The sequence below is a fragment of the Dasypus novemcinctus genome, chromosome 18, assembly GCF_030445035.2.
Source record: "Dasypus novemcinctus isolate mDasNov1 chromosome 18, mDasNov1.1.hap2, whole genome shotgun sequence".
Taxonomy (NCBI): domain Eukaryota; kingdom Metazoa; phylum Chordata; class Mammalia; order Cingulata; family Dasypodidae; genus Dasypus; species Dasypus novemcinctus.
This window is the reverse complement of record NC_080690.1, coordinates 54,325,621-54,341,313: the sequence shown is the minus strand read 5'-3', so window position 1 is coordinate 54,341,313 and position 15,693 is coordinate 54,325,621. Positions and strand designations below refer to the sequence as shown.

General features: G+C 57.5%; 2 protein-coding genes and 1 long non-coding RNA gene across 4 annotated transcripts; 1 reads left to right on the top strand and 2 right to left on the bottom strand.

The window, feature by feature from the left end:
* Nucleotides 1–2,241: 2,241 nt before the first annotated feature.
* Nucleotides 2,242–3,819, bottom strand: HAMP (hepcidin antimicrobial peptide). Its single transcript, XM_004483282.3, has 3 exons — nt 3,659–3,819; nt 2,577–2,636; nt 2,242–2,463 (listed from the first exon to the last, which is right to left on the bottom strand). The coding sequence occupies exons 1-3, from the start codon at nt 3,743–3,745 to the stop codon at nt 2,359–2,361; spliced, it is 252 nt and encodes an 83-aa protein (XP_004483339.1). The 5' UTR covers nt 3,746–3,819; the 3' UTR covers nt 2,242–2,358.
* A 2,099-nt stretch (nt 3,820–5,918) lies between these two features.
* Nucleotides 5,919–15,595, bottom strand: USF2 (upstream transcription factor 2, c-fos interacting). Of its 2 annotated transcripts, XM_058279235.1 has the most exons (11): nt 15,000–15,595; nt 14,698–14,744; nt 14,469–14,587; nt 14,139–14,339; nt 13,617–13,767; nt 13,436–13,523; nt 13,142–13,200; nt 11,564–11,622; nt 6,949–7,043; nt 6,658–6,786; nt 5,919–6,565 (listed from the first exon to the last, which is right to left on the bottom strand). In XM_058279235.1, the coding sequence occupies exons 1-10, from the start codon at nt 15,059–15,061 to the stop codon at nt 6,666–6,668; spliced, it is 1,002 nt and encodes a 333-aa protein (XP_058135218.1). In that variant the 5' UTR covers nt 15,062–15,595; the 3' UTR covers nt 5,919–6,565; nt 6,658–6,665. The 2 variants fall into 2 exon arrangements, with proteins under 2 accessions (XP_058135218.1, XP_058135217.1); XM_058279234.2 differs by lacking the exon at nt 11,564–11,622 and having other exon boundaries at nt 15,000–15,585.
* On the top strand, nt 11,062–13,143 carry LOC131274192 (uncharacterized). Its single transcript, XR_009181386.2, has 3 exons — nt 11,062–11,347; nt 12,670–12,818; nt 12,910–13,143. It is a non-coding gene; the product is annotated as an uncharacterized lncRNA (long non-coding RNA).
* Nucleotides 15,596–15,693: the final 98 nt, after the last annotated feature.

The window sequence follows — 15,693 nt, the reverse complement described above, 5'->3', positions numbered from 1 at the left end:
CAGGGAGTGGGGAGTCTGAGAAAGCTGAGAGGGGGAGGGGAGTCCCACCCCCACCGCAGCTCCATGATGTCAGACTCTGCCCGTGCCTTTCCCAGCCCAGGACAAAGGCCCATTGAGTATTGGGTGGGGCTTGAACTTGAGCTCCTGCGTCCCAGAGAAGTGAGGGGCCTGGTGCCTGGGCTTTGTGGGAAGACCCCTAGATCCTGTGGTTCCTATCTATCAGCCTTCAGAGTCAACACCAAGCCCCTTGCGGGCCCGTGTCTGTGCAGTTGGGGCTCCATCTCTTCTACGGTGTGACCTGAATGCTGATCTTGGGGCAGGGTGCGGCACCATGACATCGACAGTCTTAGGGGTCCAGGTCACAGGAGTGGGGGCGGGAGTGTGGGGGGCTGGAGGTGGGGCCTGGGGGACCCCAGAGCATGTGCATGCTCTGTCTCAAAGGGCGGCTGCTGCCCAGACCCACTCAGGTCTCCTGGTACTGCCAGTTTATCTGATCTTTCCACCAAAGGCAGGAACCCAGATTTTTCAGGTGAAATGTCCTGATTTCAGGTCTTAGCCTAAACCCATCCTAAGCATCAAGGCCTCAGGCCCACCCACTTAATGCTTTCTTGAGTGGGAGTTGGTAATAGGCCCGACCAAGAAACATCGGGCAACTTTGCATGGGTGGTCCTCAAAGTGTGGCCCCCAGGCTAGCTGCATCTGTATCACCTGGGAGCTTGTTAGAAATACAGGTTCTTGTGCCCTCTCCCCTTGCTGAATCAGGAATTCTGGGGGTGAGGCCCTGCAGTCTGCATTTTAACCAACCCTTCAGGAGCTTCTGAGGCACAGTGATATCTGAGAACCTCTGCTTCCCATTTTCTCCCATCTCTTGGGCCACCTTGCAAAGGCTGCTTGCTGAGATGAGAGAAGAGCACTGGATGTCATTCAGTGTAAGTGGCAAGTTCAGGTTTACCACCGTGCAGGTGCAGGTTTTCCCGCCCTCCCCTGACAATACTCATCCTTTGTATTCATGAGGCATTTAATGGTTTCCAAAGCAATTTCCCACTCATCCCCTTGTTGGAGCCACTCAAAGGCCAGAGGAGCTGTTTCCTTTTACAGATGAGGAGGCGGAGTTTCTGAGTACAACGACCCCACAACTCCTAGGAGACATTGCGCTCCACTCCCGGCCAGTCAGGAGAACCCTTCCTGCCAGGCCCTCCGAGGACAAGCCTCCCACGGCTTCTAAGGCAGAAGGCAAAGGTTGATGGTGTCCTGGACTGAACAGGTGGTTTTTGTCAGGCCTACAGGGCATTGATTTAAAACACAAATTCCTTTGAACAATTGCGCGTGTGTATATATATATATATATTTTTTTTAATCAGGAAATTCCACATCAAAATAAGGATTTCCACCTTCTGTTGAAAAGTCAGAAGCCCTAGCCATGTGGGGCCTGCCTTTGGGCAGAGTGTTCCATCTCCGGGTACCCAGGCCTCACCACTCCCTACCGATAGCCAATGTGAGGCCAATGGCCAACGCCCTTTACTGTCATGCTAGTGCTGTTTTCTTAATGAGCTAAGAAGAAGGTGAACTGTTTCCCAGATCTCTGCTTCTACCCAAAGTGGGAAAAGCGGATAGATTTAGAGGGATACTGTTTTCAAGAAAAAATGTGTGAGAGACTTTGTTCCTTGTGGTGGTCAAGAACATTCTCCTGTGTTTTGTGTGCAAAGTGTACCCCCTTGAAAGAATACAACTTAAGATGCTCCTAAGAAACAAATCCAACATGCCTCATTCATTTACTGCACCTGTCTGGTCTCTGAATACCAGTGATTCTCAAACTTTTTGAGCTTAGGTCCCCTTTACAAGTCTTAAAAATTAATGAGGACTCCAGAAAGCTTTTGTTTAAGTAGGTTTTCTCTATAGCTGTGTAACATTAGAAATTGAAACTGGGAAATTATTTTAAGCACGACACACAATCACACCATCCATTAGCCATTAGAGTGATGTCATCAAGTGTCATGTAGCCTCCGGAACGCTCCACTGTGTACTCGCAAAAGAACGAGAGTGAAAAAGGCAAATACTGTCTTAGTAGTTTCCACTTTGTGGATCCCTGGAAGGGTCCACTGGCTTCCCTTTGAAAAGCCCTGCTAGTTCTTCGACTTTGTTATCCCTGAGCTCACCAACTACTGGCCCTTGCAAGGCAGGGGCCAGAGTAAACTTCCAGGATAGACACTTGGCAGGGAGAAAGGGCAACAGGCACTCCACTTTGGAAAATCAAAGCAAGAACAGCCGTTTTATTCCAAGACTATTCATTGAACACATGGAGGGTGGCAGGAATAAATAAGGAAGGGAGGGTGGGGGCAGGGGCAGGTCAGAGAGGCTCTATGTTTTGCAGCATATACCACACTGTGAACCAGGACAACATTTACAGCAGAATAAGCAGATGGGGATGTGGGTATCTCGCTTCCTTAGCCTCTGGAACAGGGCCTGTGGGGAGGAAAGGAGAGTGAGTGAGGCCCAGGAGCAGGACAGGGGCCAGGGGGAGGCCCCAGGGGAGCCCGGGGGCAGGGAAGGGGCCAGGGCGAGGCCCCAGGTCTCACCGTCGGGCTGGCCTTGGCTCCAGCTGCATCCCGGGGCTGCAGGGCTGTGAGCGGTCCGGTCTGTGAAAGCAGAAGCCGGGCTGAAGGATGGCCCAGCAGAGCTCTTGGCCTGCCCCGACCTTCCCCAGGGCTGCAGAACGTGGCTCAGCTGGAAGCCCAGGAGCCACCCTCCTTTCCTGCTTTTCCTCCCCTCCCCACAGGCAGTTCTCCTGCCCTCAGACACCCCAGATCTCTCCCCTTCTCTCTCCATGACTGCTGCCCTTCCTCAGGGTGTCATCTTCACTTGCCTGGACACCAGCCGCAGCCTCCTAACTAGTTGCCCTGCATCTCCTCTTGCCCCAGCAATCTCTCCTCTGCACAGCGGGGTACATTGTAACGTTGTCAGTCAGAGCACGCCCTTCCCCAACTTAAAACCCTGCAGGGCCTTGTGCCAGTGCTGAGGGGAGCCAGTTCTCGCACAGCCGCCTCCTAGACTTGGCGCTCTGACCCCTGCTTCCCCCTCAGCCTCATGTCCGGGTACCATTTCCTTCATTTGGTCAACTGTCCGCTCCTCCAGTGGGCCATGCTGGCCCCCACCTCGGGCCTATGCATAGCACCCCCTTTGCCTGGAGCAGCCTGCCCTTAGCTCTTGTTCTCCAAGCCCTAGCTCAAATATCTCCTCACAAAGAGCCTTGCTTGACTACCATCTAAAGCAACACCTCCCCATCCCATCACTCTACCACCATCTTTTATGCTAGTTGTGAATAGCATGTACTAAACACAAATTATCCTTTCTAGATGTTTTCATTGTCCATTGACTGACCCCCTGACCAGGACACAAGCTCCGTGAAGGCAAAACCCTTGCGTCTCATTGACCTTGTTCATTGCTTTATCTCCGGTGTCTAGAACAGGACTTGGCACAGAGTAGGCACTTGGGACTATCTGGGGAATTAGTTCGGAGGCCCCAGCCCCTGCCACTCAGCCGCCCTCCCCAATCCCTGCCCAGCGCTGGGGCATCTCTAGCTGTCCTCAGCATCCCTCTCCCAAGGCTCTGGCTCTCCCATCCTGGCTGGCCCACTGGAGCCAGGCCCTATGGGCCTCACCTGCTGCAAGGAATCTGAGCGACCCGGCAGGCTGGCGAGGAGGAGGAGCAGGAGGCAGGCAGCCTGGATCCGAGTGCTCGTTGCCATTGTGCCTTCTTGGCGGGCTGACCTGCTGTTGAGCCTCGCACTTGCTCTGGTGTCTGGGGCCCAGTTGCAGTCATTTTTATGGGGCCTGCTGGGGAGGCGGGGGTACTGAGACCCCTCCCCTTTGCCCAACCTCATTTCCAAGAACGCAGTGGCGCCGAAAAGGCGGGAGAGATAAGCGGGAACAGAGTGACAGGGAACACGGTTGTGTGACCTCGGCCAGCAGAGGTGCCTCCAGGGGGTGGGGCAGTGGGGCCACAGACAGGAACCTCCAGCCAGGCACCTGAGGAACCCTTTCCCCAACATAATGTCATCCTGTTGAGAAAAACGTCCTCCTTTTCCCAGAAGTTGAAGTGCTAGGTGGGCAGAAGGGAGGTGACCCCTGGCTCCCCATGGCCCCAGTGTCTCTCTGTCCCCTTGGAGGAGGGCTGGCACTTGCTGGGCGCCGCAGCAGTGCCCAGCCTGGCTTGCGGGGAGCGCCCCACTACTTTCATACACACACAGGCTCTGGTGGGAAGCCCGGGAGTCAGGGGCTTCACGTCAGTGTGATCCCCCCAGCACACATGCAGGGTGTTCTCCAGGCGTCAAACGGGAGGGTGTGGCCTTGCTCTCTGCAGAACGTTCTAGTGAACTTCTGAGCATTTTGACCACAGCATTAAGTCACAGCTGACATGAAGAATGTGTCACGCATGCTGGGCATGTCTTAAGCACATACATCAACGCACACCAGCCCGGCCTGTGCCACCTGTTCTCTGAGCAGCTCCCAGGCAAGGGCCTGAGCTGCCTTCTCAGCAGCTCACCCTCACAGCCTGGCCCCCCAGACCCTCTCCCTCTTAGGAGGTGCCCCTGCTGCCCCAATCCCACTGCCCTCTCACACATTTTCTTCAGTTTACAGAAGAGCAACTGAAAGCAGCAATGAGGGAGTTTAGCCTGGGCAGCCTGACTGTGGGGCCGTGTTTGCCACCACTGGGCCTCCCTGCCTCACGGAAGGCACAGTAGGATGCAGAGGTGCACTAGGGCTGCCTGGTGCTCATGAGTGACAGCAGATTGTGCGTTGCCCCAAATCCCATTCAGGGCATCAGGTTGGTATCTTGAAAAAAATCACCTGTGGTGAGAATTTCCACCACAGAAATCTGCAAACACTACAAGCCAGGGCTTTTTATTTTTATTGAGAGTTGGTTCCCAGCACATGCCAGCTGGGGGTGAACCGAGGCCGCCCAGCAGTAGCACCTTCAGTCCTTGCCACTGCCCAGACCACCTCAGGGTGCACATGGCCTGGGGAATCCCCAAGGCCCGACTCCAGAACCTAGGCCCTTGGCCACTCGCCACCTTGTTCCCTGCCTCACTGAGGGCCATCCAGAGCCAACACTCTCACAGAGCCTGGGGCCGATACTGTCATGGAGTGAATGCTTATTTCTGTCCTACTTAAACCAGAAAAATGGAGGCGCCCCCAGGAAGTCAGGGCTGCTCCCTGCCAGCCCACTGCACATTAGGCTCCTGCCCTTCCCTGCTGCACCTACTCTTGAAGATGACCTCTAGCTGGAGGACAGCCGGGGAAAGGAGACAGGGTCCTCAGAGCAAGGAAGAGACATGCCCTTGGAGCTGGGGCCATTTGGGGGTGGGAAAAGTGTGGGGAGCTCAGGAAGGTGACGATGGGCAAGCCCAGATCCTGGGAATGGATGGCATTGAGTGGGGGCTACAGGACAAGGCAGCCCCCAGCCTGCCAGGCCTTGTGGCTGCTCAACACAGGTTTCATCATCAGCCAGGGGCAGGGGTCACAGCTCAGGCGCCAGAGCCACAGCTCGAGGCGACAGGCTGACGGGCCAAGCCGGGCTTCCTGGCCCTTGGCCCTCCCAGGGGGTGGGGGGCTCAAGGTCAGGCCCCACCATTGGCTGGTGCAGGGGGTGGCCACCAGCCGGTCCTGTTTTTAGGAACTGCTCCCTCTGGAGACCCCAGCCTCTCCTCCAATTACTCAGGGCATGTCCTTGACCCCAGCCCCACGGTGCACAGCCATGGCCTTTATCCCCTCATCCTCCATCCAAAAGCCCAGGTACCGGGCGGCATGGGATGGAAGCGCCTGGCACATACCGTGCACGCAATGGCCCCAGCCCTGCCCACCTGGAGCTCTGCACACTCCAGCCCCTCCCCAGCCCTGAGATGGACAGACACAGACAAGGCAGGGGCCACATGGGGCCAGTTTATTGCAGTTAAATACCTCTCTCTCTCTATTTTTTCCATAAAGAAAATTAACACGCTCACACGCACGCACACACACACCCAAAGGGGAGCAGGGATCCAGAAACAAGAGGTGGGGATGGGACATGGCCTCCCTGCTTAGGTCCAGGCCCCGGGGAGGGCCCCCAAAGGCTCCCCTCCTTCGCACGAGCACCCTGACTAAGCATCTCCAGAGACCAAGGAGGCAGCGGGACCTGGCAAGGCTTCTGGCCTCCTCCCTCTGCCTCCAGGTGAGATCACCAGAAGTGCCGGGGCCTGGTGAGGGCCAGGAGAGGGCAGACAGACAGACAGACAGACGGGGTGGGGGGAGGATGCCGTTTCCAAGTTGAGGTGGGCAATGGGTGCTGTATCCACAGAAATGCATTATTTCTCCCCGTTTTTGTTAAAAATCTACTATAAAAAACGCAGCTGGGGGAGGGGCGTCTGTCCCTCTCTGTGCTAAGGGCTGGGGAAGGGCAGCAGGGCCTGGAGGGGGCTCCTGCCCTCGGTGGGGTAGCGTCACTGCCGGGTGCTCTCGCCCACCATCTCCAGGTTGTGCTGCTGCAGCTGGGCCCGAAGCAGGGCGTTCTCGTTCTTCAGCTCCTCGATCTGGCAGACACAAAGGGCGGGGAGAGAGGGGCTGGCTCACTGCGTCTTGGGGTCCCTGGGCCCCCCACCCAGCTCCAGGCTCGGGCACTCACCTGCTGCCTCAGGAGCTCATTGTCCATCTGCAGCCGCTCGGCCTCCTTGAAGGTCTCCTGCATGCGCTGGTTGGTCTGGCGGAGCTCCCGGATGTAATCGCAGGCCTTGGACAGGATGCCGCCCTTGCTCTGAGGAGTGGACCATCGCGTCAGGGTGAGCACAGCCCCCCGGCTCGCCCGGGGACAATTCCTGGGCCTGGTGGTCAGCGATCTTTCTGGAAGGGGTTGGGGGGCTGGGCCCAGGTCAGACAGCTCCCTGGCCAGGGAGGGGGGGGGCCAGAGGGCACTCACCGCTCCTGTCTTGCTATTGTCTGCGTTACAATCTGGAATGATTTTTGAAAGCTGGACAATCCAGTTGTTGATCTTGTCTCTCCGCCTCCGCTCCACTGCAGGGGTGACAGCAACGATGACAGCTGAGCGTACGGCTCTTGTTTTACTCACAGGGCAGAGGCTGTCACAGCTCCCTTAGCTGAGGCCCAGCACAGGCCCTGCCCAAGACCACATAGCTCGTAAGTGGCGGGGCCAAGGTTTGAGCCCAGGTAGCCTGGCTCCCCCCTGGCTTCATGCTGCTTCTCGGGAGGAACAAGGACATCCTCAGCCACAAGCATCGCACACAGCTTTGTGCAGAAATCAAAACTGGGGACTGTGAATTGGCTTTGGCCTGCCCAGCATCTTTTCAGAATTTGGGCCAATGTTAACAAGGGAGATTTTATGTTATAATTGGCCTCTTTTGACGAGTGGAGAGCTGGCTACACTAGGCACATATTCTTGGGAGGCAAGAATGGGCCACAGCTTCTTTGTACAAGACTGAGCATCCGGTCTCCAGTTCCTGGAGTCCTTGGACTTGACTCTCCAGTCCTTGGGTCCCCCAAGTTCTTGGTGCCTTGTTTTTTTTTCTCATCTTAAAATGCAAAGTCTGACCATGTCTGGCCTCTACTTAATCCTTCTCAGGTGCCCAGTGACCAGTCTACGCTCCCCAGTCTGGCCCCTGTGGCTCTCGGGGGTCTGGTCCCCAAAGGGGTGAGAGCAAGGCAAACACTACCTCAGAGGCCAGGGACAGCAAACCAACAGGAAAATCCAGACTCGTGATTTTATGTCACAAAACCCCACGTCACTCAATCTCTGCCAGCTGAGCTGAGTGCAGCTTCCTCGGCTTCCGGGACACTGCCCTCTCTGGTTCCTCATCTGGCCCACGCCACCTCCTCGTGATACCTGCCTGGGGTCTGCACACATTGGTGCTGAGACCCCCAGCTTGAGGCCTGTTGAAGCAAGGCTGCCCCAGGCCCCACTCCCTTCCACGCCTGGGCCTTGGCACTGGTGAGTCAGGATGGCTCGTGAGCAAGTGCAGCCAGTGCTTGTGGGGGCAGAAGCCCACCTGGGTCCCATAAGGCTAGTGAGGGCGCGAGGCTGGGAGGGATTTGAGGAGGAGGGCAAGGTGGTGTTTTCTAGGGTTGGGCAACAGTGGGGGCCCAGGTGAGGGTGAGAAAGGAGAGGGGAGCTGGAGGAAGGCCCCGACGCCCCCACCCTAAGCCTGCTGCACCCTCAGAGGATGCTCGCCCACCAGCAGGCAAACCTCACTGTCTCTGCTCGGCGTTTGGTTTCATCTGCTTCCTGCTGCCTCGCCCCTCCCCTCCCCCAAGTGCTCCCCACTCCTCCTGGCCCCTCTTCCTCTCTTGCCCTCCTCTTGTTCCTCTGAAACTTGCCCAATCCCATGGCAGGGTGCCTGGAGCTTCCCTGGGCCTGGGCCTGGCCGCCATCGGTGCTGTGGTGAGCTCACCATTCCACCAGGGCAGCCGTGCTCGACAGCCTTCAGGAGCTCTGGGGTCAGATGGTGAGGTCACTGAGTCCAGCCCAGGCCTGGCTGCAGAGCCCAGCACCTCCCTTCCCACCATTTCACCCAAGGACCTTGACGGCGGATGGTTCAGGCTCCATTCTCTATCCTCCTGTGGTCCAGTATTCTTGAGGCCAGGCACCAGGGTGAGGGCTGGGGGCGCACATCTCCCCTGTTTGCATCTACTCCCTAAAAGCCTACTGCCCGCCCTCCTAGGCACAGGGTTCTCCACAAGGCCAGCATATAAGGTGGACTCGACCCCAACCTCTGGCCTCCTGGGGCTCCCAGCACCATTGTGAATGCACATTGAGTAGGTGACACACCGCAGACTGCGTGCTATAACCAGACTGTGCCACGGGCTCAGGAGTGCACGGGGTGGACCAGTGGCCCCTGGAGGGGAGTGGGGATGGGGTGGGATGCGTCTCTAGACAAAGTCATAGAGAGGAAACACCTGGCTGTGGCATCAGACAATGTAGTAAGACCCCAGAAACGGTGACATGAAAATACATGGAGGGAGGGTGGGCAAGGTTGCTGAGGCCTTGAAAGCTACACCAACGGGGTGGACCTCATCTTCTAGGGGTCCAGGCCTTGAGTCCAGTGCCCTTGTGAAAGCAGGTGGCAATGTGGTCAGGCCTGTGGCCTGGGAAGACCATTCCGGCACATTTGAAATGGAGGAAGACTCATTAAGACCAAGGCCAATCCATTCCACAGAGGTGCTTCAGTTACAGCCCCCCAACATTCAAGACACCATTCAGGAGCAAAATCTGCCAGAACTGAAGTGAGGATGGGACAAATCCACAGTTACCGAGTTATGATTTCAAGACTCGTCTCTCAGTAATTGGCAGAACAAGTAGACAAAAGAATCAGAATCTAGAAAACCTAAACACTATCAGACAACTTGATCTAACTGTAGCTTATGAAACAGTCTGCCCGACAGTAGCAGACAGCATTACTTTCAAGTGCACATGGGACCACATTCTGGACCATAAAACCAGACTCCACAGATGTCAAAGGACTGAAACTGTACAGCATGTTCTCTCAACACACCAGAATTCAATTCAATTAAAATCAATAACAAAAAGATAAAAAATACACCAATATCTGGAAATTAAGCAACACACTTCTGAAAAATCCATGGGTCAAAGAAGAAATCACAAGGAAAACTGGACTGAATGACAATGAAAACACAACATCTAAATGGGATATAACTAGTCAGTGTTGAAAGTGAAATTAATAACTCTAAGGGCTTAATACATATATCAAAAAAAGGCTTACAATCTCCTTGGAAAGTAGGGAAAAATAGCAAATTAAACTAATCCTTTCATACCTAGAAGGAATGAATTAATAATGTTAAAAGTGGGAAGCACTGAAGTAGAAAAAGCAATTCCCAGCATTTGCAAATCAGATTTCACATTAAGATCTAGATTTCCAGTTCCTCAGAAATTCTGGCAACAGTGGGCCCAAATTCTGACAGGGCGAATGGCTGGCACTGAGTAAGATGCCATAGGGCAGGCAGATCACCCAGTCCACCTGGGGCCACCACTGCCTTCAGGCACTTTGCTCCCTCAGACCCCTGCAAGAATTTGAGTTTGGGTCCCCAAGTTGGGATTCCTGCAGCACCAAGATGCAGTGGGCAAGAGAAAGGGAGAGAACGAAGCTGATTTGAAGGCCACTTCAACCCAGAGTCTTGGGGTTTGTGGACATGAGGGAAGAGGAGCAGAGTAAAAGATGGCTCAGGCTTTCGCTTCTGGCTTGGGTAACTGCGAAGGGGATACCTTTTGCTACACCAGAGACAAAAATGCTGCATGGAACCTTCGGGGAGAGGAGACAGTGTGTTCTGTTTCGTGTGAGTTTGAGGTGTCTTTCAAACAGAGGCGGAGATTTTGAATGGGCAGTTCAAAATATGGGACTGGAGTCAACGAGAAAAATCAAGTAGAGACAGCCTCAGTCTCTTGATAACAATGTCCAGGTGGTGAGTGAAGCTCTGGGAGGATATCAAAAAGCAATTCTCGCCCTTCTGAATCACATACCCTTTTTCCAGAGAAAACCGGCAGACCTCCCTTTCCAGGAAAATAAACACAACCAGGGACTGTTTGGGGCATATTGATCAATATCCCCCAAACTTCTTCTAAAACCGCTCATGGGCCTTGTGCTTCACACTTGGGACACAGGTGGAAGAGGTGGCAAGACCTTAAGAAACAACCAAAAATTTGGTTTCCCAAATTTGCCAGATGTAGACAATCACCTGGGGAAATTGTTCAAAATACAGATTCCTGGGCCTGGCCCCTAACCTACTCAGTCAAAATCTCTAGGGGAGGGCTCTGCTCTGAGGTGCAGGCCAAGAAGTAAAGCACGCAGGAGACTCAGAGAAGGTAGGACAGAAAGGAAACTTCCCCGGAGCACAGAAAGAGGCACCGTTTGGAGCTTGGCCAGGAAAGCAGGCCAGTGGATTTGGCAATGAGGTCGTCATCAGTGACCTTAAACGGAGCCGCTCTGCTGGAGAGATGAGCCAGGCTGCTGGGGCACAGGGAGGATGGGCGGATGGTGAGGTTTTCTGGAGGGTGAGAGAGGAGAGCTCAGGACGTAGCCGGAGGGTGAGGGCAAGGTTAATAGCGAGACTTTGTAGGATGGGAACGACTCAGGACTGTGTGGAGGCGGATTAACCCAGTGAGGCAGAGATGGCACGGTGTCATGTCGTGCGTGTCGGGGGTGTGGGCCACAGGGTGTCACCACTGCCCTTTTCTACATTCTTCTGCATCCTACGCTCTGCTGGGGGGCCTCACTCGTCTCATCTCACTGAATTCTCACTAGGAGCCTCTGGGACAGCCATGGCAACACGAATTTCATAGGATAAAACAGGTACAGAGGAGGCTAAAACCAGCCTGTCACGCTACCAGGAGGGGAGGGAGCCGCGACTGCCCAGGTAGCCTGCTGGAGGCCCCACAAACTTACCACACCCCAAACCACGCTCAGACTCACCCCCTTTCCTCCAAACAAACCCGCCCTCCCCAACCCCCACCCCCACTCCCCTTTCTGCCCTGCTCTGTGGGCCCAGATGCCTCTCCTGGCAGTCACCTCCTGTCCTCCGGGCCGCATCATCCAGCTTCCACACACAAACCCCTCTGCTGGCTTCCCTGCACATGAGGAGAAAAACCCAGAATCCTCACCACAGCCTGCAAGACCCTGACCAGCTCTCCCACCTCGACTCCACCAACTCAACTCCCTCCCTCCCTGACCCCAGCTTTTCCTGGGTGTCCAAGCTACCTCGCCTCACCCTGGGACGCCCCTCCCTGGCCCAACTGACAGGCTTGCTTTCCCCTCAAGGCCTGTCCAGGTCTCTGCTGAGGTCACCCCAGCAATACCATCAAGAGTGTCCCACCAGCGCTGAGCTCCACCCCTTACCCAGCCTCATGTGCCGATCTTGCCACCTGGTGCCTTATCCTAGCTTTGCTTTTCCCCCAGAAGGGACACTCTGTGTGAGGACAGAGATCTCTGTTTTTCTACTATCCTCTGTATCTGAGGGCCTCAAGTAGGCAATGGCACATAGCATGTGGTGGTGGCATGCCTGACCTTGATGGGCTGCTCAGGTTGGGGTTTCCTGGGCTGTGACCCCCCCCACCCCACACATTCAGGGCTCTCAGGGCCTTGCTGGAACATTCACGACCTTCCTGGACCCTCCTGGCTCCCCTTCCAACAGCTCCACAAAGCTCCTCAGCCCCAGCCAAACCCTCCCCGCCCCCAGCCTGACAGGGCTCCTCAAGGCCACTTTCCTGGGGAAGCCTCACCCAACTCCCTCTTCTGGGCCCCCTGACCCATCAGATCGGGCCCCTGACCTGGGCCCCCGACCCATCAGATCGGGTTCCTGACCTGGGCCCCCTGACCCATCAGATCGGGCCCCTGACCTGGCTCAGGGCAGCACACAATGCCCGGCCCGGATCCCGTGTTCAGTCAATATTTGCTCAGTGACAACTGTCTGGGTGTAACTGTCCCCCGACTCCCACCTGCTGCTAAGTCCACGGCAGTGGCTACAGAACTGACTCAGGGAGAGGGAGGACTAAGGAAGAGTTTCAAGGCCAAATCCAACTCTGGGTGGGAGATGGTGTCTGTGGGCAGGGCAGGACGCTGGCCTCAGCGTCCCGTCACGTCATCCCCATTCACATGTGCATCAACTTGGACCGCAGATGCCCATGGAGGACAGGCAGGCCTGGGAACGAGGGACACCAGCACAGGGATGGGGCAGATGGCTGCTGAACTGCTCAGGTGGCCAAGGCCACGTGGAGGGCTCACAGGGGACAGCACTCAGCTCCAGCAGCGGCTGCCATGTGGAAAGGTGGGTCCAGGGGAACCAGAGCCCAGTTTCTGGGGGTGGGGGAGGGGAAGTATTGGAAACCTATACGTGAATGTACAACCTCCCATTTTAGATGCTGGCTGTTGAATCAAGAGCACCAGCCAGGGAAGAAAAAACCTGTGGCTGACTGCAGGCCATGCCCCCTGCTGATATGTACCCCCATGCCCATGTTCTCCTCTCAGTTTCTTCCTCTCCAGCATTCAACAAACCCTTGCCAGGTGCTTGCAGTATATGTGGTGACAGTTACAGTGGCTGAGACCTCACAGGCCAGGCTGGCTGTGATGAGGCCACGTCCTCATCCTTACCTTCGTTGTGCTGAGCTCTCCTTCTCTCGTCCCGGGGCGTTCTGGTGCCATCGATTTTCCTAGGAGAGCAAGGAAAAAATGGGCCCTATTTATCCAAACATCTGTTATGCAGTCAGACTTGTGAGTAAAATCCACATGCAGAAAGAGAGGCAAGAATGCTTTCCTTACTCAGATCCTAGTAAGAGAAACAACCGAGCAAGCACAGCAGGTGGCGGCTACATGCAGAGCCCTCTGGCTCCTGCCCCAGGCCCTCTTGGTGTCCCCTGTCCCCAGGAATAAATCTCTTGCACATACGGGGAGTAGGGGTGTGTCCGAGGTGCAATTGTTCTCTGCGTTCCTGTCTGAAGCACATCCTGGGGTGTCATCATGACATAGAACTGGCCTGTAAGAAAAGCAAGAGGTTAGTGCCAAAGCTGGGTCAGGGTCACAATTGGCTAGGGGGCTTCCCTCCCCGCCTTCCCCCACCTCCCCTTACCTCCAGCCTGCAAGCTCTGGTCCGTGGTCTGTACAGACACAGCCGTCGTGTCTCCCACGCTGGAGGCTGGGAAATAGGCAAATCGTGCCTCCCCACTGACAGCCTCAGCTGCTGGGCTGCCGCCATTGCTGAAGGGATTTTGGATTACAGCCTGGAGAGTAGGAGGTCCCTTAGCCATCTCTGTTTCCTCTATCCCATCCCCTGGTTGGTGTGTGTCTAATACGTTTTCTATGGAGGCAGGGACCTGTGTGTGCCCAGGTGGTCCAGGAACTTGGCAGTTACTCAGCAACCACTTGCTGAGCTGATCAATTTCTAAGAGGCCATCCTATCATCATCATCCCCATTTTACAGAAAGAAAAAGCTGAAGCTGTAGGAAGAGAGCTTGCCCAAGGTTTCAGGACAGGGATTTGACCCCAGCCAGCCTGACTGCCTGAAAGCAGCACCTGCTTTCAGGTGCCCCACCCCTCAGGTTCCCCAAGGGAATGTTCCCTTTCTACCCCCCAGGGGTTGCTGGGTACCTACCAGTGGGAAGGGTGCTGCAGGACCTGGGGGCACAGAGGCAGCGGCGGGGCCAGGGCGCTGGGCTGCCCCGTCCACACCCACCTGGGTCACGGCTTGCTGCCCCCCGGCAAAGGCAGCCGTGGACACGACGCTAACAGCGCCGGCCGCATCTCCCTGGCCGTCCAGCTGACCGTCAGTCACCTGGACTACGCGGTATGTCACCTGCAGGGGGCGGCAGAGCAGCAAGGTCTGCGTTGGGACCCGGGCCAGGCCAGAGCCCCCTCCCAGCTGCCTCGCTGCCCCATCCCTGCTCGTCCGGCTGCTCGTCGGGCTCCTGGCCGGCTGCCTCACCTGTCCTCCATTATTCTCTGTGCGGAACTGGTACTGGATGTTGTGGTCGCCAAACGCCGCCTGCTGGACGCTGGCGATGGTCACCGCCGTCTGCTCCTCCGCCCCAGGGCCGTCCCCGCCTACGCTCGAAGGAGGGCAGGGGGGATGGTCAGCGGCCCGGCCGCGCCAGGGCAGCCCAGCCCCCTCCCCGAACGCGGGCCGCGGCCCCGAGGGGCCCGCGTGCACTCACCTTCCTGCAGCTCGACGCCCTCCTCTGCCTCCGGTCCCTTGTCGTGGCTGCGGGGAGGGCGGGGGGGGAGGGGGTCAGGGGCGCCCGCACCCCCGCCCCTCGCCCAGGTGCAGGGCCCCCATCCCGCCTGGTCCAGGCCGGGGCGGAGGTCGCCGCCAAAGACGGGGGCCAGGGGCATTAGGCGCCGGCTGTCCCCCTCCCTCGCGGCCTCCATTTTGAGCCGGGCCCGTCGGCCCTCGGGATCATGGCGGCCCGGCCTTCGGGCCGGGGTCCGGGCGTGCGGGCCGGCCGGGAGCCCTTACCTGGTGGCGGCAGCAGCGGTGGCCGAGGCAGCGGGATCCAGACCCGGGTCCAGCATGTCCATGGGGGGGGGTGGGGGTCGGGGGGGGCGCGGGGCCCGGGGGGGAGGGGAGGGGAGGGGAGGGAGGGAGGGAGGGGAGGGGGCGGGGGGGCCGGGGGGGGCCCCGAGCCCGGCGCTCACGCCGCGCGGCAGGAGGGGACGGAGGAGACACGGGAGCCGCTCGCGCTGATCACGGGGACAAACAGTGGGGTCATGTGAGGAGGAGATGCCGCCGCCGCCGCCGCCGCTGCTGCTCCTGCAGCCGCCGCCGCCTCTGCCCGCTGCCGCCTCCGCCTCCGCCGGCTCCGGGTGGCTCTAGACTCCCGGCCGCGGCGCGGCGCCCCCCACCCGCTGCACTCGGCCCTCCGGCCTCCTTCCCCGAGCCGCCGCCGCCGCGACTTTTTTTTTTTTTTTTTGAACACGGCCCGCCCTGGACGGCCGCCGCCTCTCCCCGGGGTCGCCCGCCGGCCGGCCTGGCCCAGTCCCGCGGTCGATCGCTGCTGCAGCCGCCGCCGCTTTCTATTTCCCCCCCCTTTTTTTTTCCTCCTTTACTTGAGCTGCGCGCGCGCGGCGGCGCGAGCCCGGGCCGACGCGCGCGGGGGGAGGGCAGCCCCCGGGGAGCGCGCGCTCGGCCTGTCTCCGAGGGCGCGCGGGAC

Excerpts from the sequence above, each read along its gene's own strand:
- HAMP (XM_004483282.3), bottom strand. The coding sequence starts at position 3,745 with ATGGCAACGAGCACTCGGATCCAGGCTGCCTGCCTCCTGCTCCTCCTC. Across the intron at positions 2,637-3,658 it reads GCTCAGATTCCTTGCAGCAG|ACCGGACCGCTCACAGCCCT; the intron begins GTGAGGCCCATA and ends CTGCTTTCACAG. Across the intron at positions 2,464-2,576 it reads GAGCCAAGGCCAGCCCGACG|GCCCTGTTCCAGAGGCTAAG; the intron begins GTGAGACCTGGG and ends TCCTCCCCACAG.
- USF2 (XM_058279234.2), bottom strand. The coding sequence starts at position 15,061 with ATGGACATGCTGGACCCGGGTCTGGATCCCGCTGCCTCGGCCACCGCT. Across the intron at positions 14,745-14,999 it reads ACCGCTGCTGCCGCCACCAG|CCACGACAAGGGACCGGAGG; the intron begins GTAAGGGCTCCC and ends CCCTCCCCGCAG. Across the intron at positions 7,044-13,141 it reads GAGAGCTCAGCACAACGAAG|TGGAGCGGAGGCGGAGAGAC; the intron begins GTAAGGATGAGG and ends TCACCCCTGCAG.